This window comes from Gossypium raimondii, chromosome 4 (genome assembly GCF_025698545.1).
Source record: "Gossypium raimondii isolate GPD5lz chromosome 4, ASM2569854v1, whole genome shotgun sequence".
Lineage (NCBI taxonomy): Eukaryota > Viridiplantae > Streptophyta > Magnoliopsida > Malvales > Malvaceae > Gossypium > Gossypium raimondii.
This window is the reverse complement of record NC_068568.1, coordinates 37,327,009-37,354,472: the sequence shown is the minus strand read 5'-3', so window position 1 is coordinate 37,354,472 and position 27,464 is coordinate 37,327,009. Positions and strand designations below refer to the sequence as shown.

The 27,464-nt window shown below is 34.7% G+C and overlaps 1 protein-coding gene across 1 annotated transcript; it reads left to right on the top strand.

Annotated features, from left to right (window-relative positions):
* The first annotated feature begins 3,955 nt into the window (after positions 1–3,955).
* Positions 3,956–8,611, top strand: LOC105780521 (glycosyltransferase-like KOBITO 1). The gene is made up of 11 exons (XM_012604905.2): positions 3,956–4,442; positions 4,880–5,029; positions 5,169–5,221; positions 5,702–5,810; positions 5,937–6,071; positions 6,201–6,245; positions 6,349–6,536; positions 6,899–7,040; positions 7,435–7,481; positions 7,607–7,694; positions 8,117–8,611. Exons 1-11 carry the CDS (start codon positions 4,104–4,106, stop codon positions 8,429–8,431), a joined length of 1,611 nt encoding a protein of 536 aa, XP_012460359.1. The 5' UTR covers positions 3,956–4,103; the 3' UTR covers positions 8,432–8,611.
* The last annotated feature ends 18,853 nt before the right edge of the window (positions 8,612–27,464 follow it).

The following is a 27,464-nucleotide window of genomic DNA, read 5'->3' as shown; positions in this document are numbered from 1 at the left end:
AACCATCTCTCCAAAAATAGCCATCACCTATTCACTTACTTAAACTTAAACCACAATTGCCAACACCACTACTAAAAATAGTAGTCAACCGCCCACTTCTCCACCAAGCAAGGGACGACAACAACTTCTACTAAAAATAGTAGTCAAATGGCCACCCACCTTCCTCATATCAAGGGAAGGCAATTAAGGGAGAGAGAATCAATGATTCCTTTGCTAAAAATAGCAAGGGACATTAGGGCTTCAACAGCTATAAAAGGGGACCTTCATTCATCCATTTTATAAACCAATTTTTTACACATCAATTTTTAGAGAAAAATTCTTTTAAGTGTTCTTGTCTTTCTCATGGTTTGCTAAACACTTGATTACCACAAAATAATTCATACACTAGTCGAAAATGAGAGCAAATATGAATGATTACTTGAAAGTGTTTAGATGATTTAGCACAAAGACGAGGAAGAGAGTCACCATGTGAAGCCACAAGGAACAGTCACAGATAACACCCTATAGTTCAAATATTTCCTCTTCTTATCGTAAAATGGTCGTGGATAACCCCCCCTCAGCTATTCTTTCTTCCCTTTATCTTTATTGTTTTTTTTTTTGTGTCGAAAGACAAGATTGCATCTCATCCTTATATTTTCAATTTAATATGAAATGACTTAATTTTGTTTATTTAAAGTAAATATGAATCATGATTTGAGTTAATTGGCTTTTGTATTTTGAATATTTTGTGCAAATGATTATTTCATATCATTTAGGTTAAATTCATATTAATTCTTGTAAATGTATGACCAACATTTATAGGTTAATCAATTAACTGTTTAATCTGAGAAGAGGTAATAGTTAATAGACAAAAGACCTAAATGGTGAATATCATGTCGATATCGAAAGATGATTGTTGTATGCATAAATTGTGTAAATGCTCGAAAGGGTGATTTCTAAGTTAGTTTTGACATAGACATATGCGGAATAATTTAGGGACATAATAGGACTTCGAGATTTTCATATTGCCACAATTATTTTGTGATATTCTGTTTATAAATTCCAGTAAAACTTTTGTTAAGTGAAATTTTTATTTTAGTCTATTCATGTTATGTTCTATTAAATCTTGTGTTTATCTCCCTGTTGTGATTATTTTTCTGCAAGATGTGTTGACTTGTTTTGTGGGTATTTGACATCTGATTACATTACCTACAAATTCAAATCTTAACAATTATTTTCTTCTTTAATTTGTTTAATCAAATTGTTTTATAATTAACTTTACGAATAATTCACACAACAGTTTCTATACAGATGATAACTCTTTACTTACTACTTACTACTTGTACAACCGTGTACACTTGCACATATTCACGCAACACTAGGGCAGGTGTTCCTCCCATCTCTTCCAAACTACATAGGGACAAAAGGGATATCTCCCTACACCAAGATGATCCCTCCAGGGGAAAAAAGCATTTACCTCACCATTTGGAGAGGTCAACTGCAATGAACCTAGAGGGGAAACATGCAGTACATTATGAATTGTTCCAAAGTTAGCCCCACAAGAAGAGATCTGCATATTGAGGCCATTAAGGTCACGGGGGCTGCAAAAGTAGAGGATACAACAATATCTCCCCCATGCACTATGGGTTCTTTTCCTTTCCTGTGGCAGATTCGATTCGTACTGCTACTATGTTCTATGCACACAAATTTCTCCTCCATTTGTTGCCTTTTACGACCACTGCTACCAACCCCTTGCTCCGGAGCGCCAATGTCCTTATTTCCTCACAAATCTAGAATAAGAGAGTCTATATCCATGGTGTGTCTGAGCTCTCCTAACGAATTGGTTGATTTCGTTGAAGAAACAACGGTGTCTACATCATCAACAACATTATCATCAATATCACAGTGTGTTGTGTGAGAGCTCGCCGACCCTTCTTGATCACTTCTAGATATGGAGGACCAATTTTGAGAATGCAACTTACAGAAAGAATAGGAAAAGGTTTTAGGCTCATCTTTTTTCCCTAATAAAATTAAACCCAGGTCATCAGGGGCCTCGTGCGGCCAGACAAGTTCAATGGGCAGGACACTATCAGGGTCAGCACCTTTCCTAATTGCTGGTAGCCATTAGGGGTATGTTCATAGAGGCAATAACATAAGATATTCCTAAAATTCAAAAGATTTTCTAATCTTAAGACATGGCCCCTACGTAGCCTTTTGTATTGGTCAATGGTGAGCACAGAGTTGAGGGGTTGGTGTTGGAGGCAAACGACTTTGCTAGGCAATGAACACTTAATTGGGAACTCGAAATCACCCCTAAATTTCTTCTTGACTCTAATGTATTTACGGAGATTGAGGCAAAGGTTGGAAAACCAATTATGAATGATTGGCTAATGCCCTTTTCAGGTACTAAAATACACCATTCCCACCGAGAGCCTCTGATTGCAAACCTTCACTTGGTAGACATGTTGAAAAACACTGAGTAGATGTGGCTCCTCCCGTAGGCAATAGGAAATAAAATATGCAATTAAAGTCCACCACGATAAGCTGACAAGCTGTCCCAGAGTGATTCCATACTCTTTTAAAATAGTACAGAAGAAGGGGTGGAAGGAGAGATGAAACCCAACTTCAAGAAAATAAAAAGGCAGTGTGAAACCCTCATCGGTGTTGCTCAATCACTTTTCTCATATGACAATGTCAAATTCAAATGCGAAATTTGGTAAAATGACTCCCTGGACCACCAGATGTCAAACCATATCCTCCTTTTTAGTCATACACCGGTATGTGGTAGCTTCTACATTAGTGCTAGTATCACAAGGTTTTTGCAAGACGCCACCTCCAACATCTAGACCGGTCCTATGCTTCCACTAGCAACAACCAACACGGCCACCATCCTTTCCCTCGGAACCCATTCTAACCCTAACCATGATTCACATTCGTGTTAAAATAAGGAAAAAATAGAAGAGGAATAGATGATTTACCTCTTGACCAATGATGATTTTAAAAGCGAACCAATAGAAGAGTCAACCAAATGCAAGCAAAGTAAGAAAATAGGGTTTCAAAAAATTTAGGGGGACGATTAATCTTCTTTGTGATGGTTCCTCTCTTTTAAATCGCTACATAAGCAGAAATGTATCCCACAAGTTTCAAAATCAAACTGCCATTTAGACCCACCATCAAGCATTCAACACATGTGAATGTCTCAAAATGGCCACTTTGTAACCCTTTTTCGACCAGCCGGGGGAACAAATTATTACCACTACATGTCTTGGGACTTGGTCCAGATGGTGACCTAACTAAAGAAACCTGAACATGGCGACCTGACTTAGAAACTCAAACAGCTCACCTCCTCCCATTGCCATGACTCGCCTCACTGTTCGCCTTCCCCGCGTCTACGACTCGCCATCCCCCTGTCCGCCTAATGACCACAGCTCGCCATCTCCTTTTTCGTGCCACTTTTCTAGCTCGCCACTCTGCTCCCAGCTCGCTACCTTCCCCCAGCTTGCTGGTTTGACTAGTAGCTGATCCGTAATTTGCCACTTCCTTGTTTTCTGGCTAGTCAGTTCGCCACTCTCCAACTTCACCTCCTAGCTCGTTGTTCCTTTGAGGTTAGGTGTCAAACCTAGAGGGATAACGTGTCATTGTGTATGACACCTAGTTATCCCCTAACATGTCCCATTAAAGAACCATGCCTTAGAAATATAAAGATAACTTCCATGAGAGAGGGATCAAAGGAAAAATCCCTCAACAAAACCATTTCCTACTTTTTTTTTCTTTATGCAATTTTATTTATAAGTAATCATATTTGCATTTGTATTTATTTTTCTTCATTACTCATAATTTTTTTCAAAAAATTCATTTGTTAAATAATTAGGAATTTATTTTTCGACCCATGGGAGAATTTATAACTTTCCCTCAACTTATTTTGCTACCATTCTATTCCGATTCCGATTCATATTCCTATCCAAGCAAATAAAAATATTTAAATTTATTCAAAACTGAAAAATCTGTTGAAAACGAAACAGGAAAAAGAGGGGGGAAAAAAACGAAAAACGGAATTTTGGTTGCAATTGCATTAAAAAAAAAAAAAAGAAAAATAAGTCACCTGCCCCTCCATTTCCACCACCATGGCCAACCATCACCGTTCCAATTCTCTGCCCCCCTCCACCCATTCCTTCCTTTCCAAGCTCCTCCTCTTCCTAACAATCCTCCCTCTCGCGTTAGCTACCTTAGCCTTCGTTCTCCAGTGGCGCGGTGGGAGCGTATCCGATCCCACCACTGCCACTTCCCGATGGGCCCCTCGTGGTTCCCGCCGCGAGGTCTTCCCTGGAATGGAGACTTCATCATCTCTTCTCCCCAACTACCATCATTCTTCTAATTGTATCAATCTTGGTCGTAGCTCTTCACCTTCTTTCCCCTACTACAGGGACTGGAAATTTGGTTTTGAAGATAGTTTAAAGCCAAAGGTACGGCTTTTTCTTCGTTTTCTTCTTTTTCTTTTCCCTGAATGATCTGAATTGATCCTTGTTCGTTATTGCTTAACCATGGTGTTTTTGGCTTGGGATTTTGTTGAATTCTCCAATTTCGGCTTTGATCCATTTCTGTGCTTCAGATTCTGTATCAAACTTATTATTATCATTCAATTCATTGAATTCCATGTTTTTTCTCTTTTGATGCTTAAATTGAATCTTTCTCCCAATTGACATGTTCGATTTTTTTAAAATTTCTTTATAATGTACTTCTTTTATCAAGAGATTTTCTTTCTCATTAAATCAGTTTTGTCGTAAGCACACATAAATCCGTTATATGTTCCTACCACCTCTTCTATGTTAGTCTAGTTTTCGTTCAGAAGCAATTAGTGTGATTCTTTTACCCTTAGGTTGTTTTGCTTCTCATATAGCAGATTTGTATTACAACAAGTACATCAGCCGGGTTGGCGCAGATTTTACCATGGATGTTTTATCATAAGGTTATTGGAGTCACAACCTTTTACCTCTTTGTCGAAGGACATGCAGCATCTCCCAATGTTTCCGGAGTTTTGGAATCTATTCCTGTGAGTTTATGAAGCCTTTGGCTTCCTCTGATTTAATTTTTGCTCTGCATTTCATTTATAAGTTGAAGTTTCAACTGATTTTCCTCCGCTTGTTTGTCTGAATTACTTATGAAATAAGTTTTAAGTTGTTGTTCTTTAGGGAGTCAAAGTTATATACCGAACAAAGGAGCTTGAGGAGCAGCAAGCTAAAAGGTCAATTACCATTGTCCTTTTGGTGATCGAAATAAATCTTTTGGATTCTAAAGCTTAAGCGAATGTATGCTTGTCCCCAATGTTTCTTCCTAGTATTTTGTTTGACAAGTACTTTAGCTGAATGTGGAGGCTACTGGTCATAATTTGTTCTTTTTTTTCTGTGCTTTTATTTCATGCTTGTTTAATTATTACTTTAGCTGAAAGCAAGGTTGTTCTCAATGTTTCTTCCTACTATTTTTTTAACTAATACCTTTGCTGAATGTGAAGTCTACCAGTGATAAATTGTCTTTATTTTGCATTTATTTCATTCTTTCTTTCATTATATTTGTGCACATGCAAATATCCATCATCTGTTGCTTTTCTGGTTCTTTAGGGACAAGTCCCATTCATATTTTGTCAAAATGGTTGTGTTTTAGCACTTTACATTTAGAGTTTGCTTGCTTAATCTTTATTCTTTGCGCATTTTTTTGTGGTTTTCAGTCGGATCTGGAATGAAACATGGCTTTCAAGTTTCTTTTACAAGCCTTGCAATTATGAGCTATTTGTAAAGCAGTCTCTCAATATGGAAAATGCCATTTTTATGGCAAGGGTATGCTCTGTGGATGGTTCTGTTTTCATGAATTGATATTCCTTTTTTATTTTTGCATCTGACATCAGAGTAATCTCTTGTCCTTATTTTTACTATGCTTATTCTTTTTTCTTTTTGAAATATAAGGATGCTGGAATGGACTGGATAATTCATCTTGATACTGATGAATTAATATACCCAGCAGGTGCAAGTGAATATTCTTTGAGGCAGTTGCTACGTGATTTGCCTAGCGATGTTGATTTGGTTGTATTTCCAAATTATGTGAGTGGCATTATATTCATTAGTAAGAAAGGAAACTTGGAATTCTTGGTTATAATTGTATATACTTATATTCATTTGGAATCCAGTGCTGTTATGTTTGATAGTGGAATTTTTCTCCCTTTTGATTAGGAGAGCAGTGTTGAACGAGATGATATAAAGGATCCTTTCGGTGAGGTAAAATTTCACTAGTCCTTTTTTCCTTGCTTTTCTTTAGTTCAGTAAATTGATGACTGAATGGAGTTTGACACTTGGCTTAGTTTTGTATCCATGCAAACAGGTGTCAATGTTCAAGAAGAACTATGACCATCTTCCAAAGGAAACATATTTTGGCTTGTATCGAGAAGCAACTCGTGGTAACCCAAACTACTTCTTGACTTATGGGAATGGGAAAGAAGCTGCACGTGTTCAGAATGAGCTTCGTCCAAATGGTGCTCATAGATGGCACAATTATATGAAAACTCCAAAGTATGGTGTCTGTGTACTAATGGAAAATCATGATCAAATAACTTGATGCAATATTAGCATCACAAATACATCTCTCATAAATTCTTATGTAATTCAATATACTTTGCATATCCGGTTAAAGGGTGGGTAAGGATAAAGGGTGTTTGGGGCATTAGGGATGGGGATGGGATGGGTGCAGCTGGTCATTGATAATAGGGAAAGTTTTATGTTGGTTTCATATCATTGATATACATATTGGTAACTGAAACTGCTTGACTTGTGAGAATGATAGTTGCTTCTATTCACTGTCATTCTCTGTTTGGCTGTACATACACATGACAACTCTGAACATAATTATGCTTTATACAATTTTTATTTTTAAGTGAAATCAAATTGGACAACGCTGCTGTTCTACACTATACATATGCCAAATTCTCAGACCTGACATCTAGACGTGATCGGTGCGGCTGCAAACCTACTCAGGAAGATGTCAAAAGGTGCTTCATGTTGGAATTCGATAGAGCTGTGAGTTTAGTACCTTCTGTTACTCTTGTTTTCTTGTTTACCTCGGTCTCTTTACTACTGCTATTTATGATTTGTAAGACTTACTAAGATATGGGAAATGCAACAAGCTATTAAGGCACTAAACCTCTATAGATTTGAACTGGATATTTACTGCTATGAGATAAAGACTTTTGGATTGAAACTGATAAACTGGAAGCCATATTAAGGATGATGTTTTATAGCATCCCCACCTCCCAAGCAATTCATAAGGCATTACGATTATGCATGATGAGTTTTTTGGTTAATATTCCTGGGAGGTTTTCAGGGACTATATTACATGACATGAGCTAGAACCATCTTGGATCTTGATTATCAACGGTTCTGTCATTGTCTATATAAATGTTATTCTTTGCAGGCATTCATAATTGCTTCAACTGCAACAGAGGAAGAGTTGCTTCACTGGTATAAACTTGAAGGCAGTCCTTTTTTCTTTTTTGTCCCTGGATGCGCTGCTTTATTGCACCTTTCTGCTCGATACAAATGTATGGATGCGCTGATGTCGAACTACAGACCTCTGGTTTTTGTAGGTACCGGGAACATGTTGTTTGGGGTGATAAAGACCTTAGGCTGAAACTCCTAAGAAAGGGGATTTTAACTCGCATATATACTCCTATGGTAATGACAATTATAGCGTTTTAGAAAATAAGAAATGACAGGAAATTAAAACTACTTTTATAAGCATCCATCTTTAAAATTCAGTTCAAAATGATGTATGATTGTAAGTTTAGGGTCTTATCCTTTTTGCTACAATGCGTAACTTAGACGGATATGCTGGCATATAAAGGCTCTAGTGCTATGTTGGAAGGGTGTCATGGTAGTTGACGGTAGTCGTTTGAACTTGAAACAACAGAAATTCAAACATTTTAAATGGATTACTTGTCTAGGAAATGCATCACTATTTTGGACCGTTTGATTATTGTTATAGTTAAATAATATGTTTTACAAGTTATCTTGTACTTGTGATAATGTGTTAAAATTTCTGACTTGGATTTTCCTATTCTCTTCTTAGCTATAAATGTTCTCTTTTGCTGTGTCAGGCCATAATACAAGCTTTACGGGAGTCTGGTGTGTTCAGCTCTGTCATTGCAAATGCCCCCGCTACTCTTTCAAGGGACAAGTTCATGTCATCCATTAATAGTAGCAACTCATCAAGAGATGTTCCTTCAGTGTCTTTTTCTTCAAGAAAGATTGGTGGAGAGGGAGAGAATAAGGCATCTGCTAGGAAGTTGCTGAAAATTGAAGCTATGGCAGCTGAGGTAGCAGCTGTTCCGCCATTATCACCCCCTGTATGGACAGACAATGACCGCAGCCGCATTGTAGAAAGAGTAGCTGGTGGGAATTCTTCTATTTAAACCAGATTTGTCGTTATGATGCATAGTCGGAGAGGTTTCTGCTCTGCAACTTGATGTTGAAGCATGGAATCTGGCATTGTAATTCTTATTTGTAGATACTAGAGTATTGAGTACTGGCATTTGAGGATGTCGTTTTTCTTAGTCATTAGATGGAAATAAAAAACACGTCCTTATGCATTCTTTTACGAAATTTAATTAAGACAAAAACTCATCAATCTAGAATTAAAAAAATTTAAAAAATAAGACTTTGCAATACATAAATCAAAGTGTTGCTCTCCACTTAAGTCCATTGTATCGTGGCTGAGAATTTTGCATGCAAAAACAGGAAATGTGACATCAATTTCAACATTCAAATCCGAAAGAAAACACTAACAAATTAAAGGGTATAATTGGAAAGAATCCCATTTATTCCTTCCTAATTTACAATTAAATAAATCCATAGCAATTAATTTTTTTTTTTTTAAATTTTATCATAGCACTTAGCAGCAATGAGTCTATACATTCGTAGAAAGATCTTAATTTTCTCTAAATTCATATGTTTAAATTAAATTTTATAAATAATTTATATTAATTGTTTAAGTTATATTTAAATTTTATATTACATGTATTTTTTTGACAATAATATAAAATTTTAAGTTAATAAATTATATTTCTTTTAAAAGCACTTAACACCACAACAATAATAGAGAACTAGCCTTAAAAAACTGAATAGGTAAATGATATTTTTAAAAATATTCCATTAAAATATATAAAAAGAAAGGACTTTTAATTACCGTAATTTTTTAATACAATATTTAAAATAAGAGATAAAGATCACATATTTTAAACTTGTGTCAAATGGATCACTCTATTATTAAAGTCAAGAGACCATTATACCAACATTGTTACAATAATTATGGTAATATATATTTGGTTACCATTTATTGATATATATATATATATATATATGGTGCAATTACCATACAATGATTATCATAAATGGCATAACATTTAAGTATGGTAATCTATAACATTAATCTATTATCGTGATTATGATAATTATCAGTAAAAAAGGGAACTTGTTAAAAATATACGCTGCCACCTAAGCAATTTCAAATCTTTTTGGTAAGTTTCCATCAACAGCTTCCACATATTGATTGGTTAATAAGGGAAATAAAGCAATGCAAGGGTATGTTTCCTTTCGTGCCACAAATTTGAATAGAATCATTCATTTCCATGCTAAATTTCTTCTAAATACCTGACATCCTGATTGCACGATATCATCTGCTCTCATTCAGCGCCAGCATTAAGCTGAAGCATTGCCATTTCCCACAAACCGTAAAAATGGACGCCATGAAGCGCCCCTCATTTTCCTTCTCTGCTGTTTTTCTACTACTTTTGTTTCTTTCTTCTGGTAAGGCTTCTATTATTCATTATGATTATGATAATGGTGGGCAGATGAATGACTAGTGAGACTTGCACTACAGGGAATAGGGTGACAATGGGACAGAACTCAGACTGTGACTTGCAGTCATTTGCCAGCCCAGGCTGCAATCAAGATGGATGTAATAATCTTTGCATTCAGCATTTCGGGAAAACTGGGAAATTTGGTCCAGTTTATGGGGTTTGCTTTGCGTCTGCAATTTGTATGTGCCGTCAATGTTGAAAGCCTACAAGACTTGGGCTTTGCATTTGCCTACTTTTTATTATCTTTGTCTACCTCTCATTTTGATTAATAAAGTGGTTTCATCTGGCTTTTGTCAATCAATTTTGTTTAAACTTCACCTTGATTTTAATTTCTAGAAGGATAAAACCTGATGATACAAATAAAATACATTGAGAGAGACAGGCCTGGTAACCCCATTGCTAAAGCTGCCAACTAATGATCAAGAAAATTCAAGTTACGAGTGAGATCACAGTCAAATTTGATTTAAATCACAGCCAAGGTTAATGAGATGAGTTTCTCATGGAAATATATACAGTGGGGGATTTTAGGGTAAGTTTTGGTTTTAAGAGTTTATTTAGAGTTTAAGGAAAAGAATTTTTTAATAAAAAAATTAAAAGGTACAGTGAGAATTTTTAAAATATTTAAGTCATCAAATTAAAAGTTTCTAAAACTGTTAAGGAAAAAATAAAATTTTCCAGAAACTTTGGGGTCCTAATTAAAGTTTTAAGGAAAAATTGATATTTCTTAAAATTTTGAGGGCCAAATATTACATATCATATCGATACATAGTCCGTAGTATTATTAAAATAATATGTAAGCCTTATGATTAATGGTAAGCATTTTTTATTTTTCTACCCAAGTTTAATTTGATATCTATACTATTAATAAAATCTCTATAGTTTATTGTAGTATTTTTTCTCTGAGTTGATAGTACTTTAAGATTGTAATCGTTTTGTGTTGATCTTTTCTACCAAATAAAATAAAATAAAATCTCTGCTGAAATTTGGTGGCACGCTTCTAACTCGATTTGAAAAATTATAGAAATATCATTCCGTAATTAAAATAAGTCATATTATTTGATAGCATTTTACTATTTTCATTTTAACAAAAATGGTAAAAATATGCATATGATAATATTTGAATTTACACCAATTAAATTAATAAAATTTTAGATACCACTTAACCAAAATTTCATTTTAATATATTTTATACATTTTAATTTTAATATGTACAATTTATTCTCTCCATTTGTTTCATTATTTCTTGTCTGTTATATTTAAATACATATTTGTGTTTTAAATCTTTAGTTTCCACGCCCATGTCACGGAGCTAGAACTTAATTTTGGCAAATTACGTGGCATTGGGCATTTTATTTGCTTCAAATCCGCTTAAGTCAAGATTGACTCTTGAAAATGAGAATTCACAAAATAATTTTTCTAAGGCACTGAACAAAAGTAAAAGTGATCTCAAGAGACAAAAGAACTTGAATCGAACAAAAAGGCCACAACAAAGCAATACACACAAAATGTTTTAGTAAATACTAAGTATGAATGGAACGGAATACAAATGAAGAGAAGACTTCTATTTATAGTTGAGCTACCCCGAACTCAACGATATAGTTTAAATTATATTGACGGTCAAGAAGCCTATCTACAATATAAGAGTCCTAAGGGATTTAAACTCTATACAATATTATCCCTTAGAAATTACAATATTCATCATGGTAACTCTAGTTTTACCGGAGTGTTTCACTGGGCCACCAAGGCTTCAAATGAATGAACTTCTCCATAGGTTACATGAATCGAGTCAATCCAAGTGGATTAGTTGAACTCCATAAGACGTTTTATATACATTCGTCATAAGTTTTGATCCGCAGCCCATGACACATATAGGTAATAAGATTTCTAGTATTTTAGGAATGAATAGTTTTTATATGGTAAATGAAAAAAATGTTTTGATTATTTTTTTTAAAAAAATTATAATTATTTGTTTTATGACTTTATCCTCGAATTTTAGCATCAACTTCCGCATTAGATGGAATATAAAAGAGGAAAAATATCAATATGCCGTGGCATTTTAAAAAAATAAACATATTAAATTAGAAAAAATAGAAATTGTAAAATAAAATTAAACATGAAATGAGAAAAACGATTAACATGCAATGGAAATTTGAAAAACAAAATTGAATGAATGGAAAACAATGAATAAAGAATAAAGAACATCACGCTGCAATGAAATATGAAAGAAGAAACAAGAATGAGTCTAGCCAATAAATTCAATTATTTCTCTCGTTTTAAATAATAATTGAATCAAAATTATTTATTATTGATATTATTTAATAATAATGAAATTAAAAATATTTAAACTATTTTTAGATACTTATGCACAAATTTAATTTCTAATTGCAAAACTTTAATATCTAATTTCCAAAATTATTAATAATATACCCAATATAGGAAATATACATGCCCGATCAAAATATTTAATTCTAATATATTACATTTATTAGGTTTTTTTACCAAACTAACTCAAAACAATATAATATTTATAAGAATGACTCAAGTTCAAAAACATTTACGAGAATAACCTGAAAGGAACAGTGCATTGGGGTGCTGGCTGTAACCTCCTCAACCCGGCCTAGACGGTAGGCCTAAGCCAGAGGGATCACATTTGCCACCGAGGTGGCTCAGTCTTTTTACAAATCAATTTTCAATACTAAACCTGTTTTATACAAGTGATTATCTCGATTTTATGAATTTAATACTTAACATTAGTTTTAGGAGTGGAGAGTAAATCAATAGTCTTTATATAATAATTAACCTGTTTAAATCACTTAATAAACATCATCCTAATTAATTAATACTAACAAATGTCAAATATTAATATAATCGTAAGTCATTAATGATACTAAATAACATTAATAATAGTAAATAGTAATAACAATAAATCATTGGCAAGAACAAGTGGAGACCCATCACATGTAAGGTTATCTGAAAAGATGGAAAATAAAAGGAGTGAGCTATGGAAGCTCAGTGTCCATTTACAATAAACCAATTCAATATTCAAATTTGTATAGTAATATCAAACAATTTCACATATCAATCAATTCAATACAATGACAAACTATTTTGCTTATCGATCATTGTAACAAATAGTTTTGCATATAATCAATTCAGTACAAAAAAAGGGGTTTGCAACTTCAAGAACTATTAATGATCAATCATAATCAGTCAGATGAATTCAATTATCAAATCAATATAGTTTTCATAACAGTTTAGTCGATTCATTATGTACCTTTGTATATGTGGAATTGGTTTTGGTCATGCTTAGAAATTGTTTTAATAGTTTGACAATTGTGTTTTAAACATGTTGTGATTGTGTTGAATGGTTGATTGGGCCTTAGGGCTAAATATGATTGAATTGAGTTAGGTTGAAGCATATGGAACTTGATAGTTAGTGGACTTCCGTGAAAGTCGCATCTTTACACTTTGAATATCACGACATCAGGCTATCTCGCAACGACGTCTCTTGTTTGAGGACAAGACGTCGACTCTATTTTATTTTGAAGTCCTTGCAAATTGGTCATCAGGTTGGGAAGCTTGGCTACTTCTTCAAAGTCACGACACTAAGCCTTGGAAGTCGCGACATCCACCTGAGATGTTTTGTAAACTTTGTAGTTTAGTCCTCATTCGACCCCGGGATGGTATTGAGATTTCGTAAGCTCGTATATGGCCTGATAATGATTATATATCATGTTTTATGTATATAGAACCTGTAACTTATTGATTAATGGTGAAAATTATATATAATCGATTGTAGTTGCTGCAACAACAAACGTGGCATTCCTTAGCTCGGACCTGACGATCAAGTTGGGTATGAGGTGTTACAGTTAGTATATTTAACTAGGGTTAGTTGCCTCTCTCTCCTAGTAGAATTAGGGGACTAGTTTTTTCTATCAAATAAGTATCATTTATGCTCTACTAATTCAACTAGGATTCTCCTATCTTTCCCTATAAATAGATAACACTGGTTGGGCTAAAATAACAAGTTATACACAACCTTGAGATATTTTTATTCTGCTCGAAAATAGTGAAAATTTATTTTCTAAGTGTATAAATTCTATTGTTTAGGAATAACAATTCTATCGGTTTCTATTTAAAGAGAATTATTTTCCTACTAAAAGTAAGAAATTGTTTTTGGTTCTGTGTTTGATTCGTGATTTTTCGAGCCCACATTCAAAGTCATTCATGATATGAGAATAGCGAAGAAGGTTATTCGGTTAAAATCCAACAACGTTAAAGATCCGTCTTGTACAAAGCACAAGTACTTTTCGGGAAAAGTTTATTGCCATATATATCACAAACTACCTTGGTTTCAAAATGTTAATTGTCATTGTGAGAGAAACCATTTTAAATTGGATTTGTTCTAACACATAGTTGGGTCGGCACGTAAATGGTTCAGACCCAAACAACACAGACAATCTTCATAATGAGACATGTGACCAAGATATGGGGAATGGGTTGGTTAGTGGCGAGACAAACTTAGGGTCCAATCTTGAAGCATCCTGAGCTTGTTGTCTTTGATAAGCATCCCACTCCTTATTAGCTTGAAGTGGTCATTGGCAGGCTTGGGTCGAACCTAGATCAAGCACTTAGGAATAAATGGTGTGGGATGTGGTTTGGGAATAGACCAAGGGCTTTATTGAAATTATCCTATTCTTTTTGAAAGATTTTGCTTAACCAGGGTCCATGCTAGAAGCTATTTTGTAGGAGCTGGTGTGTTAGTGAAATGTATCCTTTAGAGGGGTTCCTTTTTGGTGAAAGCCAATTTGTTCGATGTAATTGTATCATATGAAATATTTGTCCTCAATATGTAGGGGCATTTATGTGAAGGCCAATTTGATTGGCATAATTGTATCCCCAAAGGATTTTTACTCTAACATTATTCTCATGGAAGTATTTTTGTAATAATTCAATTTGTTTAGCATTGTAGTAACCCCTAAAAGAGTTTTGCTCTACCACTCTGTAGCTATGAACATTTTCCAAAGTTTAGTTAGAGTTACAGAAAGTTTACAAGAAGCTAAAAATGTAGGAAGTTATAGAAAGCTGCAAGTACAAGAAGCTGGAGAAGACCCATATAACACATGGCAAAATGCCAAAAGTCAAGCTGAAGCTATAGAAAGTTAAAAGAAACCAACATAACATATGTGCACTTACATTTTTTGTCTTCATTTCATTTATGGGTGCACATATGAATAAACTCAAAGATAAAATAGGAGGAAAGCAAGGCAAAACCAAAGAAAAAAATACAGTTGAAATGTGCTGTTGAAGCTTCAAGAAACTCAAATACAGAGGAAGTTTCAAGAAATCCAAAAATAGGCATAATAGGTTGAGCAGCTTTAAGAAACCTAAAAATAAAGAAAGCTTAAAAAAATCTAAAAATAAAACAGGTTAAGAAACCCAAAAAATAGAGATAAGATATAAAGCTATAAGAAACCTAAAAAAAATGGAGGAAGCTTAAAAAACAAAGTTGAAATTTCGAGAAAGATTTAAGAAATTCAAAATGGTGGAATTTTCAAGAAACCAAAAACAAAGGGATAATGGTAAAATTTATCCTTTCACTTTAATAAATTTATCAATGTAATACCTATATTTTCAATTAATTTATTTTGATGTCTAAACTTTTATTTCATTTACTAAAATGGTACTTACCTCGAACACTACTAATAACATGACATCATATCAATAAGAAGATGACATGTGATGTGATTTAATTTGTCATCAACCTCTTCTACCACCTATAGGACTGTAAGCTAAGTTATCATATATTTATTATTAGTTAAAATAAAAAAATTCCCTCACAACAATCTTGAAAACCGAGAAAAATACAAAAATAATTATTAAGTAATTTAAAAAAACCACAAATCTTTGCCTAATTTACTAAAAAATGCCAATTTTTTTTTACCAAAATAGGTCAATTTTGGGGGAAAATACGAGTATAGGCCGATTCTTAGAAAATGCTTCCAGGTGGAAGCATTTTCAGGTCATTTGCAGGAAAGCGCTTTCAAGTGAAAGCGCTTTTTGCCAAATCACCTAAAAATACTTCTACCAAAAAGTGTTTCCCCTATTTATTTAGGTTTAGGGTTTTATTTTTTTAAAGTATGGTTTTTTAAGGATAGAGTTTATAGAGTATGGTTATTTGGATTAGGGTTTATGGTTTTGTTATATATTGGTTTAAATTTTAAAGTTTAGTATATATTATTTATTTATATATAATTTTTGAAATATTAAATAATAATTATTGAATTCAAAATTTGAAAACATCATATTTACACCAATCGTATATTCAATTCCATTTTGTAATTCGATTCATAATCGAAACTCGGAGTACTTGGCTGGGATGAAATATTAGTTATTAATTTTTTTCACTTTTTAATCTTAGTTTGATTCAATTTATCAGTAAATTATTTATCCAATGTATTATTTTTGATGGGTTGGGTTCAGAAAATATATCTCGGGAATCTCGGGATATATGATGGGTTTTTTGTCCAAAGGTTGGGGTTGAAATTTGTAAAGAGAAAATGCTCCAAGTAAGATGCACTGTTAGCAAAATTACTGATAGTGCGTCCAGTTGGAAGTGCGTCTAGCTGGAAGCACTTTTAGCTGACATAGCACTAAAAAAGCTTCCAGCTGGATGCGCTTTCAGTGTTTTTGCTGACAGTGCGTCCTGTTTGGAGCATTTTCTCTCTACAAATTTCAACCCCCTATTAGGCCAAGAAAATTTTCAGAATGATCTGCGAGTCACCCCCTGGCCTATACATGCAACTTATTTCATCATTGAATGGCATAAGCCATTTACGAGCAAAGAAAATTGTAAAAATATCAGAAGAAGAGAAGTTCATAGATAAGACATAAGTTGGAGTAACCACGCTATTTTCATAAAGTAAGCATTGATTTTTGTTGTTCATATTTAGTTACAACATTATTTTTTCTCCGTAGTATTTTTGTCCTGAACATATGGAACAAGTTATTTGGTTGAAAATGATTGAACGAATTAATGCTATTATTTATTACGACGGTGAAGTGCGTGACACCGAGAACGAGGTGGTTTTTTATCAGAGAACACAACACGGTTGGCTTTTAACCAAAACATACAATTTCCAGAACTTCAGACAAGAATTAGGCAGAAAATCGTCGAATCCAACCAAATGAGAGCATCGTCCCTTAAATATTAATTTTGTGCTTTAGGCGACCCCCATCAAATATGATGCTTTAAATATCAGAAGTGCGAGGGGGTTGGAGGCGATGGTGCAGTCGCATATGGACAGTGGATCACCGTTTGTCTAGTTATATGCAGAGTTCACAAGGACAGATGAAGGCCCTTGGAGGTCGACATATGTTCTTGTTCGAGAAGCCAGAATGATAGAGCAAGCCTAGAGTCCAATGACACAGTTGTGTAGTGGGTTCACTTTTTTGTTAGAAAGTTCTCATTATGATATCCTAGAATCATCAATGGGAAGACACTCATATGTCTCGGCCCTAGATTTCAACCACAGTAGGCAAAACACCGAACATTCGAGTTTTGGTGGTAGGACGGAATACATGAACCCTGCACAACACTCAATTAGTGGTTTTGATTTGAATTCGGTTAGCCGATGTTAAACATTGAGAACACTTACAGCGGGATGACATCCAATTCTAGCAGTTGGCAATCAATAATTAATTTTAGACATTTCAACAACTACACAAGAAGGGATGATGTACTCCTTACGACGTCCATCGGGGAGGGGACATCCAACACGACAAATGTTGGTGGGTTTGAGAATGACGAGGGCACTGAATCCGATGTCGATCCAATCCGGGAGGTTTTTAAGTAAATTAGTCCAAATCTCTCCTTTTTGTTGTTGTTGTTGTTTTGCACTTTTTTTCCCCAAATGAGGTTTGAAAATAGTTAATTTAATTGATTTTGCAAACAAAAAGTCAGAAATCTCCTCCTCCTTCATTGGTTTTCACAAAATCAAAACTCAATACAATTTGTTATGTGATCAAACATAGAAACCTAGATAAATTGATTACATGTATAACCTAAAACCTTCAAAGTGAATTAACCCATGGACGTTATGTTATTGTAGTTCTACAAAATTTCATTTGTAGTTTTGTTTCAACTTTTTTTTTTAAACTCAAAGATTACAAACTCGATGAGCTAGAACTAAAAGAGTTGGTAAGTGAAAATTCGAGTTAAATTTATTTCATTTCATGTTCTTGAAAGCATAAGATTTAACACTTACAATGGCAAAATATTCTTTCTCAAGAGAGTTATAGATAAACAAAGGACATGAAAAGCAAACATGTTTATTGTTTTTTGGTTTTGTATTTTCTGGGTTTTCAAGATTATTGAGGAAATGTTTTTTCTGGTTTTGTTAGCTTCATCAAAACTTGTCAGAGATGAAAGGGGTTTTAGTTTAGGTCCAATAAAGATAAAGATAATGGTGTTGGTTTGTAGCCTAAATGAGGTTGAGGAGACAGATCATGGTGGCGGCAGGAGCAGCTGCTATGGTTAAGGAAAAAGGAAAAAGAAGATAAAAAGATAAAAGGAGAAAAGGAGAAAAGAAAAATAAGTAATTTTATGTGTAATACACAATTTTAGCCCAGGCTCACAAAAAAATAATAAACCCAAAATAATAAAACAAAGTCTAAGTCCAGTACAAAATTATATCATTTGGCCCGATCGGAATGACCCATTACTTGAAAAGGTTTAAGGTCCATCTACAAGCTTATGGAAACATAATCTTCAAGGATATGCAATCTTAGATATGACATGCAATCTTAGATATGATATATGCAATCTTGGATATGATATGCAATCTTAGAAGATATGATTTTCTAATCTTAGAGATTTAATTTGTAGATACCCTTCAATCTTAGCCGTTGATATAATAGATCTGTATATTATTTTTATTCTATATATTATTGATTTCATATTATTTTAGCTATTACCTTTAAATTCTCTCTTAAATAGGTTTATATATTTTCTTTCAATTCATTTATTATTTATCATTCATTAGTGTATGTTTTATTTACGAATTATGGCTCCATGTTGTATATTATCATTTATCACATTCTATTCGCTTAAAAGGTTATGTTCGATATCATTCAAGCATCAAAATCATTTTATTCAAAACTTTCCAAAATAAAGATAATACTCGTATTTAGGATTTTCAAGAAAATTGAGCCCTAACGTATTGGGTTCCGATTTTCTTCGTTAAATCTAATAATCGAGAATTGCTCTTTGATCAAAATAAAAATGAAAAAGCTTGTTGTTGGGAATTTAATATGTTGTGTCCTAACGCATTGGATGTGACGTATTGATTTCTCGAGACAAAGATTTTTTGTAAATATATACATATTAATAAAGGAAATATTTAATGTTTGGGATGTTGAGAAATTGTGCCCTAACGTATTGGGCTGCGGTTTCGTCATAAATCTTAAACACTTGAACATTCTTTTAAATTTTATCACACAAATCTTTTCGACAAACTCATCTTGAAAAAAATAAAATATCGTGCCCTAACGCATTGGGTGTGACATTTTCTTTTTCAAAATGAGAGAGTTTTAATAAATAACTTAATTTAATTAAGGATCGTATTTTTCAACTCTCGACATTAAGACATTTATTAATCAACTTGGTACAAATTTTTGGGCATTACCGGGGTGCTAATCCTTCCTCATATGTAACTGACTCCCGAACCCATTTTTTCTAAAAACTCGTAGACCAAAGTCATTTTTAGGTGATCCAATCACACCTTAATAAAAGATTGGTGGTGACTCCAATTTTCATCGACAACTAATTTTTGTTTTTTTTCCCAAAAATAAAAATGGTTTTGACAGCTTGGCGACTCCACTGGGGACAATTTTGAGAGTCGAGCCACAAAGTTAATTAATTTTTGTCTTAAGGTCGAGAAAATAAATTTTAAATTCATGAGATCTTTTTGCATTCATTGTTTTCTTGCTTAATTGATCTTTGCATTATATATTACATGAGTTGCATAATTTTACCATTTTAAGTGGGAGCGAGAAACTAGTCCTTGGTGAGGTTTTCACCTCCGTGCAGGGTAGTGGACCGCTTCCGGGATACATCCGTACCTTTGTCTTCGTGAGATTTTCATCTCCGTGCAACCATAGGGAAATGTATTCCCCTGAACTGAACTCGGTCCATATGAGCTTATAATGGGTAAAGATTGAGGAATCTGCTAATTCGGGTACCTTTACTTTAGAACCGAACTTCATATAGTGAACCTTAAGAATCCACCTTAGGTAGAACTACACTAAATCCTAGTAGATATCCTAATAGGTGTTTTACTTTTCTTGATTATATTCTATATTTTTATATGATACTGACTTTTTGTGTTTTATTTTGATTGCATGACATGGCATTTGATTTCATCATAAAAGGCGTCGGTTCATATTCAGTTGCTAGATAGAAAGCTTATCATGGAAAAAGGGTTTCTTGATAAAGTGGAAAATAATACGGTTGCCTGAATATACTCTGAGAAACACAAGAAGGGTGATGGAAAAGTTTGTGACTTTACTTCGTGGCCCGAGGATTTAAGACGATTGTCTAAGAGCTTTCGACGTTCCAATTCCCTTAAAGAAGCTGATGAGCATTACGAGGATAGGAAAACAATGGATTGTGAGCAGGATCAAGAAAAAGGGAGCTAGCAGTGGCATCTATCAGAAATTTGCGGGATTTATCTTAAACATTCGGATGAAGAAAAAGATCAATGTTGTCTCTTGGAATATAAGGGCGAGGCCGTACATGCATCTGTTTTATGTAAAGAAATTTACTTTCTAGTAAAGTTTTCTTAAATGGAATTGAATCAAAATTGATGTCTTTTTTGCATTCATTTCATGCATTGCATTGCTTCATATGCATTAAAAAAATATTAAAAGTTTCTAATTGATTTAAATCATTCTTCAGTTAATCTGGAAACCAACCAACCTACTAAACACTGCTACGGTACTCGAGCAAAAACTAAAGACATGGACCAAAGGCTAGAACAGTTCCAAAAAGAAATACAAGATCAGCTTCAACAAAAAATAAATGAGCAGCTTGAGAAGATTCAACAAAAAATGATGGATAAAATGATGGAGTCTCAGGAGAATATGATGACTAAGTTGACTCAATTGTTGACTAGAGGAGTTGATAAAGGAAAAAGCTCTGCGCTTAATGTTGAAGAAGGAGACAGTGAGGGACCCTCAGCAAGTTGAGATATGTCCGTGAAAATCCTCTGTCACCATTAAGCCTCAGTAGTTTCAGGACGATGCTGCAACGCCAATGAATTTTCAGGCTAGATCAGGCTCTAACCCCGGAGACAACCTTGTGAATCCTGCTATCCTTAACTTTGATGAAACAGCTGGAAAAGAAAAAGTGAAGGATGAGATGCCAAAACAATTAGAGGAAAAGTACAAATGGCTCGAGAAAAAACTTCGGGCAATGGAAGGAATTGAGAGCTACCAGGGGTTTGATGCTAAAGAATTGAGCTTGGTTCTAGATTTGGTACTCCCTCACAAGTTCAAAATGCCAGAGTTTGAGAAGTACAATGGAACTAGTTGCCCTGAAGCTCATATTACCATGTTTTGCAGAAGAATGACTGGGTATGTCAATAACGACCAACTGTTGATACATTGCTTCCAGGATAGCCTAACGGAGGCAGCATCCAAGTGGTACAATCAATTGAGCCGTACCAAGATTAATTCATGGAGAGATTTAGCACAGGCATTCATAAAACAGTACAGTCATGTGACCGATATGGTACCTGATAGAATCACTCTACAAAACATGGAAAAGAAACCCGGTGAAAGTTTTAGGCAATACGCACAAAGGTGGAGGGAGGTTGCCGTCCAAGTTCAGTCATCTCTTCTAGAGAGAGAAATGACAATGCTTTTCGTTAACACATTGAAGGCCTCATTCATTACGCATATGTTAGAAAGTGCTACTAAAAGCTTTTTTGACATAATTATGAATGGTGAAATGATAGAAAATGCTATCAGAAGCGAAAAGATAAATGTTGGAGAAAGTAGTAGAAGGTCAGCCTCGAAGAAAAAGGAAGATGAGGTCAATAACACCAGTTATTTAAAGACGATTACGGTGAATCAGCTGAGAAAGGTGGCTGATAACCAACAAGGATCATTGAGACAAGAACTTGGAGTGAAACAAGGTACTAAGAAGCTCCAGTTCACACCAATTTCGATGTCGTATAAGGAGCTATATCAAAACTTGTTCAATGCACACATTGTTGCCCCTTCCTACTTAAAACCTCCATAACCTCCGTACCCCAAGTGGTATGATGCGAACGCACAATGTGATTACCATGCGGGAATTACGGGCACTCAATAGAGAATTGCATTACCTTCAAAAAGCTAATTGAAAAATTCATCAACATGGGTATTGTCAAGTTGGATGATTCATCTAATCCGCTACCCAATCATGATTAATAATGGAGTGAATGCAATATATGAAGAGGTGTTGGGAAGGGTTCACATCAATGTCATATACGAAGATACAATTGAAAAAGGGACCTTGTTAGATGTCCGCCCTTATAAATTTGGGAGTGTTCTAAGTAATTGGATTGCGGAAGAAATTTCTGTAGTCTTTAGAGCTTATTTAGAGTAATGTTCAGAACATTCATGTTGTTTTTAGTCTAAAAATGATAGGAATTCCTTTGTGAAATAGGCTCATGTCTGAATATCATTATTCTAATAAAATACATATTTGCATTTATTTTTGAGCCAATATTCTTTTATTCTTTGCGAGTAATTATTCTTTCATTCTTTTGGATTTTCTTCCACATCATTCTTTCATTCATAATTATATTGTACAAATAATTATTCGTAAATTCACACATTCTTTTGTACATTCTTTCGTATATTCTTTTGCACTTACTATGGGTCCTCAGATATCAATGATATGAGTGACGCTGATACAGACTTAGAATCTCCTTTTGAGCGAGATATGTGTTTAGAGGGATCTCATAACTTTGAAGATGACATAGATTGTAGCCTATTTCTAAACTTGTTAAGGATAGTAGAACAAGTCGAGGAAATGATCTTACCTTACAAAAAAATCATTGGGATACTTGACTTCTCCTTATGTGGGGCATGAAGGTCATTCGGTCGATCTCGCCAAAAGAGTCTGACGGACATCGATTCGTCTTTGTGGTCGTCAATTACTTTACTAAATGGGTGGCAGCTGTCTCGTATGCCAATGTCATAAAGTCGACAGTCAGCAAATTCTTGAAGAATCCTATGTCAATATGGAACCCTAAAAGGATCATATCTGACAATGTATTAAATTTGAACAACAATAATATCAAAAGTTTGCAGTCTATTCACGATTAATGTCATATCGCCACAAAAAAAAACTCCGTCGGGGCAATGCCTTTCTCCTGGGCCCATTGCGGTATTGCCTATTGAATATAAGATTCTTTCTCTCTGAGTTTTTAGATTAATTTCGATTAAAGATGAATGTTCAAAGTTATTCATCATGGTCAAATACGCCAAAAGCAAATGATACGAGCTCACAAAAAGGTCCGCCCTAGAAAATTCTTTGAGAGGGACCTAGTATTGAAGAAGATCCTTTCCATACAAGAAAAACTTCATCCCAAGCTGGAAAGGATCTTATGTGGAAGGCCTTATCTGGAAAAGCGTCGATTTTAATTAGAAGGGATAACAAGAACATGCCTAATCCTGAGTTCAGATTCAAATATTTCAAAAAAAAAGAAAAAGAAAAAGAAAGAAAAAGCCAAAAAAAAAAAGAAAAGGAGAGGCCAAGGTGAAAATCCGCAAAGGACGCCTTGAGACCAAAGGGGATTTGAGTTGAAAAACCGAAAAGGGTGGCTCAAATATTGATCAAAATGGGGAATGAGGTGACCAGAATAACTCGAATCTTGATCAGATTGGGGCATATAATGATCTTGCTATACTTGAATCAACAGGAAATGGTAGGCGACATCTTGGGGCATCGACAAAGCACTGTAGATCTTCTAAACACATGTCAAACTCAGAAGGGTTTTCAGAAAGCTTGTACAGAAAAGTTCAAGCTGCGATATCTGGGGCACCCAATCTTTATACTATTGAATTTGTTGTTCTTGGAATACTTTATTCTTTTCCAAGATACACATTATTCCTAATCAATTTCTTATCCTTCTTTACTATTTTTGATAATTTATATCTTTCGAGCTATGCTCAGAACTAACTTTATTCTTATCCATTGTTATGACCTTTTTTGCAAACATGTTGCATTGGAATAATGATTAATGGACTAATAAAACTTTCACAAAGGAAGTTTTGCATATTACTTTAGAAGTTTCTAAATAATACAGGACCCTGAAATAAGACTATTATTTAGAACGCACCAAGTTTAAAGGTTGGAAATTTAAGAAGGAAGAGTCTAAATTATGACTTTCTCTTTGGATTCTGTTGTCAAAAAAATTGATTGAGCAAAGTGACAAGATGTCAGGTTGGTGACAAAGTTTAAATGAACAAGCAAGCAATGATCACTAGGAAATAGGAAGAGGTTTCCTCGAAGAAGAAAGACTTCATTTCCACATGAGCCTTTGGTGCGACACCTTAGGCATGGTGTAAAGGACCAAAGAATTTCACATTCTGTATCATTGAATTGTGATAGGAGTGGATTGAGAAAACGCCATATATTTCTACTCTTGGGTTGTAGTGGGAGAATGATGGTACAAATTTTACGTCCCAATTGATTGAACTTTGAGGTTCACAATGGGGGAAATCTGACTAAGTGGAGACGCCAGCCGAGCAAGAAGGCGTTGTAGCACATCAGTGATAAAACCTTAATAAACTTCGAGCAATGATAACGTAAGTGAAAAAGGAATCATTCTCAAAAATAACAATTTACATTCATGCAAACACCATTCACACATGTCTAGTTAGGAGCATTTGATGCATTTCGATCATGCCATCCTAATCTTAGGCATATTTAGGTTCATTATACAGGTCATGTTCCTCAGAGAACAGATCGGTGAAATCACTAAGCCTTGTCTCCCTGGGTCGTAGTGGAGCAGGTTGAAGATAGCAGATCTTGCCTTCCTGCATCGACAGTGAAGCAGATCGAAGATACCAACCTTGCCTCCCTGGGTTGTAGTGGAGCAGGTTGAAGACAGCAGATCTTGCCTTCCTGCATCAACAGCGAATCAAATCGAAGATACCAGCCTTGCCTCCCTGGGTCGTAGTGGAGCAGGTTGAAGATAGCAGATCTTGCCTTCCTGTATCAACAGCGAAGCAGATCGAAGATACCAGCCTTGCCTCCCTGGGTTGTAGTGGAGCAAGTTGAAGATAGCAGATCTTGCCTTCCTTTACTGACAGTGAAGCAGATCGAAGATACCAGCCTTGTCTCCTTGGGTTGTAGTGGAGCAGGTTGAAGATAGCAGATCTTGCCTTTTTGTACCGACAGTGAAGTAGATCGAAGATACCAGCCTTGCCTCCCTGGGTTCTAGTGGAGCAAGTTAAAGATAGCAGATCTTGCCTTCCTGCACCGACAGTGAAGCAGATCGAAGATACCAGCCTTGCCTTCTTGGGTTGTAGTGGAGCAAGTTGAAGATAGCAGACCTTGCCTTCCTGCATCGACAGTGAAGCAGATCGAAGATACCAGCCTTGCCTCCCTGGGTCGTAGTGGAGCAGGTTGAAGATAGAAGATCTTGCCTTCCTATACCGACAGTGAAGCAGATCAAAGACACTAGTCTTGCCTCCCTGGGTTGTAGCGGAGCAGGCTGAAGATAGTACATCTTGCCTTCTTGCACCGACAGCGAAGCAGACCGAAGACACCAGTCTTATCGAAGTCACAACGACGAATCTTACTTCCCGGGCGGTATAGTGGAACAGATTAAAGCTACGACGGTGAATCTTATCTCCTCGAAATTCTAGTTAAACAGATTGAAGATATCAGGTCTTATCTCCTTGAAGTTGCGAAGGAGCAGACCCAAGAAAGCGAGTTTTATCTCCCTGAAGTTGCAGTGGAGCAGACTCAAGAAAGTAAGTCTTATCCCCCTGAAATTGCAGTGGGGCAGACTAAATAAACAAATCCTGTCTCCCTAAAGTTGTAGTGGAGTGGATTAGAATGATGGGTCTTATCTCTCTGAAATTACACCAGAGCAGATCGCATCAAATTCATCTTTAAGTTGTAGCAGATCAAGTTGAAGCTATAGGTTTTATCTCCCTGAAGTTGCAGTGGAGCAGATAGCAAATTTTGTTCTCTTGAGAAACTACAACATACAAATTCTATCTCCCTGGCATTGCAGTGGAGTAGATTAAAGCATTAGTTCCTATACCTCTGAAGATGCAGTAGGATGAAATGTGGCTACTTGAAGAAGAAGAGCACCAAGATCCAGCGTGACCGGGCAAAAATTGGTCATTTCTAAAGTCTTTCCTCCGTTTCTGTTACACGGCAACGAGCAAAGAGGGGCAGCTGTAATACCCAATTTTAGCCCGGGCTCACAAAAAAATAATAAACCCAAAATAATAAAACAAAGTCTAAGTCCAGTACAAAATTATATCATTTGGCCTGATCGGAATGACCCATTACTTGAAAAGGTTGAAGGTCCATCTACAAGCTTATGGAAACATAATCTTCAAGGATATGCAATCTTAAATATGATATGCAATCTTAGATATGATATGCAATCTTAGATATGATATATGCAATCTTAGATATGATATATGCAATCTTGGATATGATATGCAATCTTAGAAGATATGATTTTGTAATCTTAGAGATTTAATTTGTAGATACCCTTTAATCTTAGCCATTGATGTAATAGATCTGTACCGTTGGATTTGGGGAGGCTCAACTATAAATAGAGGCCTCTCCCTTCATTGTAAGAGGAGAAAAATCAATAAAAAAAAGGGAGAACGATTGACAGTTTTTTAAAGGTGGCTTACTCTTTTCTTTTCTTTTTTCGATTATTTTTTTACTTATTTACGATTTTAAAAAAGGGAAAAGGTGATACCACTGCGAATTTTATTTATTTATTTATTTAGCCCTAATAAAGCGACGCGTTTCAAAGGATGGGATATTTTCCCATTCGAGCCCTATGAGTTATTCGCGCCTTTTAATTGGGCCCTTCATTTTTTTCCTTTAATTCTGTTTGGAGTTCAATTTAAATCCTTATTAATTCAATGTGCTTGATTTCTTACTCCACTATTTTTTAAAAAAATTATATATTTAATTTTGAATCTAATACTATTTTAATGATTAAGCTTAGTATTTTCCATTTTATTTTACGTTTTATATGTATTATGGCTATAAGTTTATTGAATTATATGTATATATTACCCTTTTAAAAATTATAATGTATCATTATTTGGAAATTCAATATATATTGCTATTATTTCGATTTATCACACTTTTTATATTTTAGGTAAATTCAACATGATTTGTATATATTCTTTGATATTCCTATTTTGTAATATATTTTCAAAATTCACTTTAAATATTTATATGTCTTAAAGATTTATATGAAAATGTTTTTATACAATATTATTTTATATATACATATATAATTTGTAATAAATTATTTTTATTCTA

Coding starts and splice junctions, on each gene's coding strand:
- LOC105780521 (XM_012604905.2), top strand. CDS start 4,104: ATGGCCAACCATCACCGTTCCAATTCTCTGCCCCCCTCCACCCATTCC. Junction 5,222..5,701: donor GAGGAGCAGCAAGCTAAAAG/GTCAATTACCAT, acceptor TGTGGTTTTCAG/TCGGATCTGGAATGAAACAT. Junction 7,041..7,434: donor TGTTGGAATTCGATAGAGCT/GTGAGTTTAGTA, acceptor TATTCTTTGCAG/GCATTCATAATTGCTTCAAC.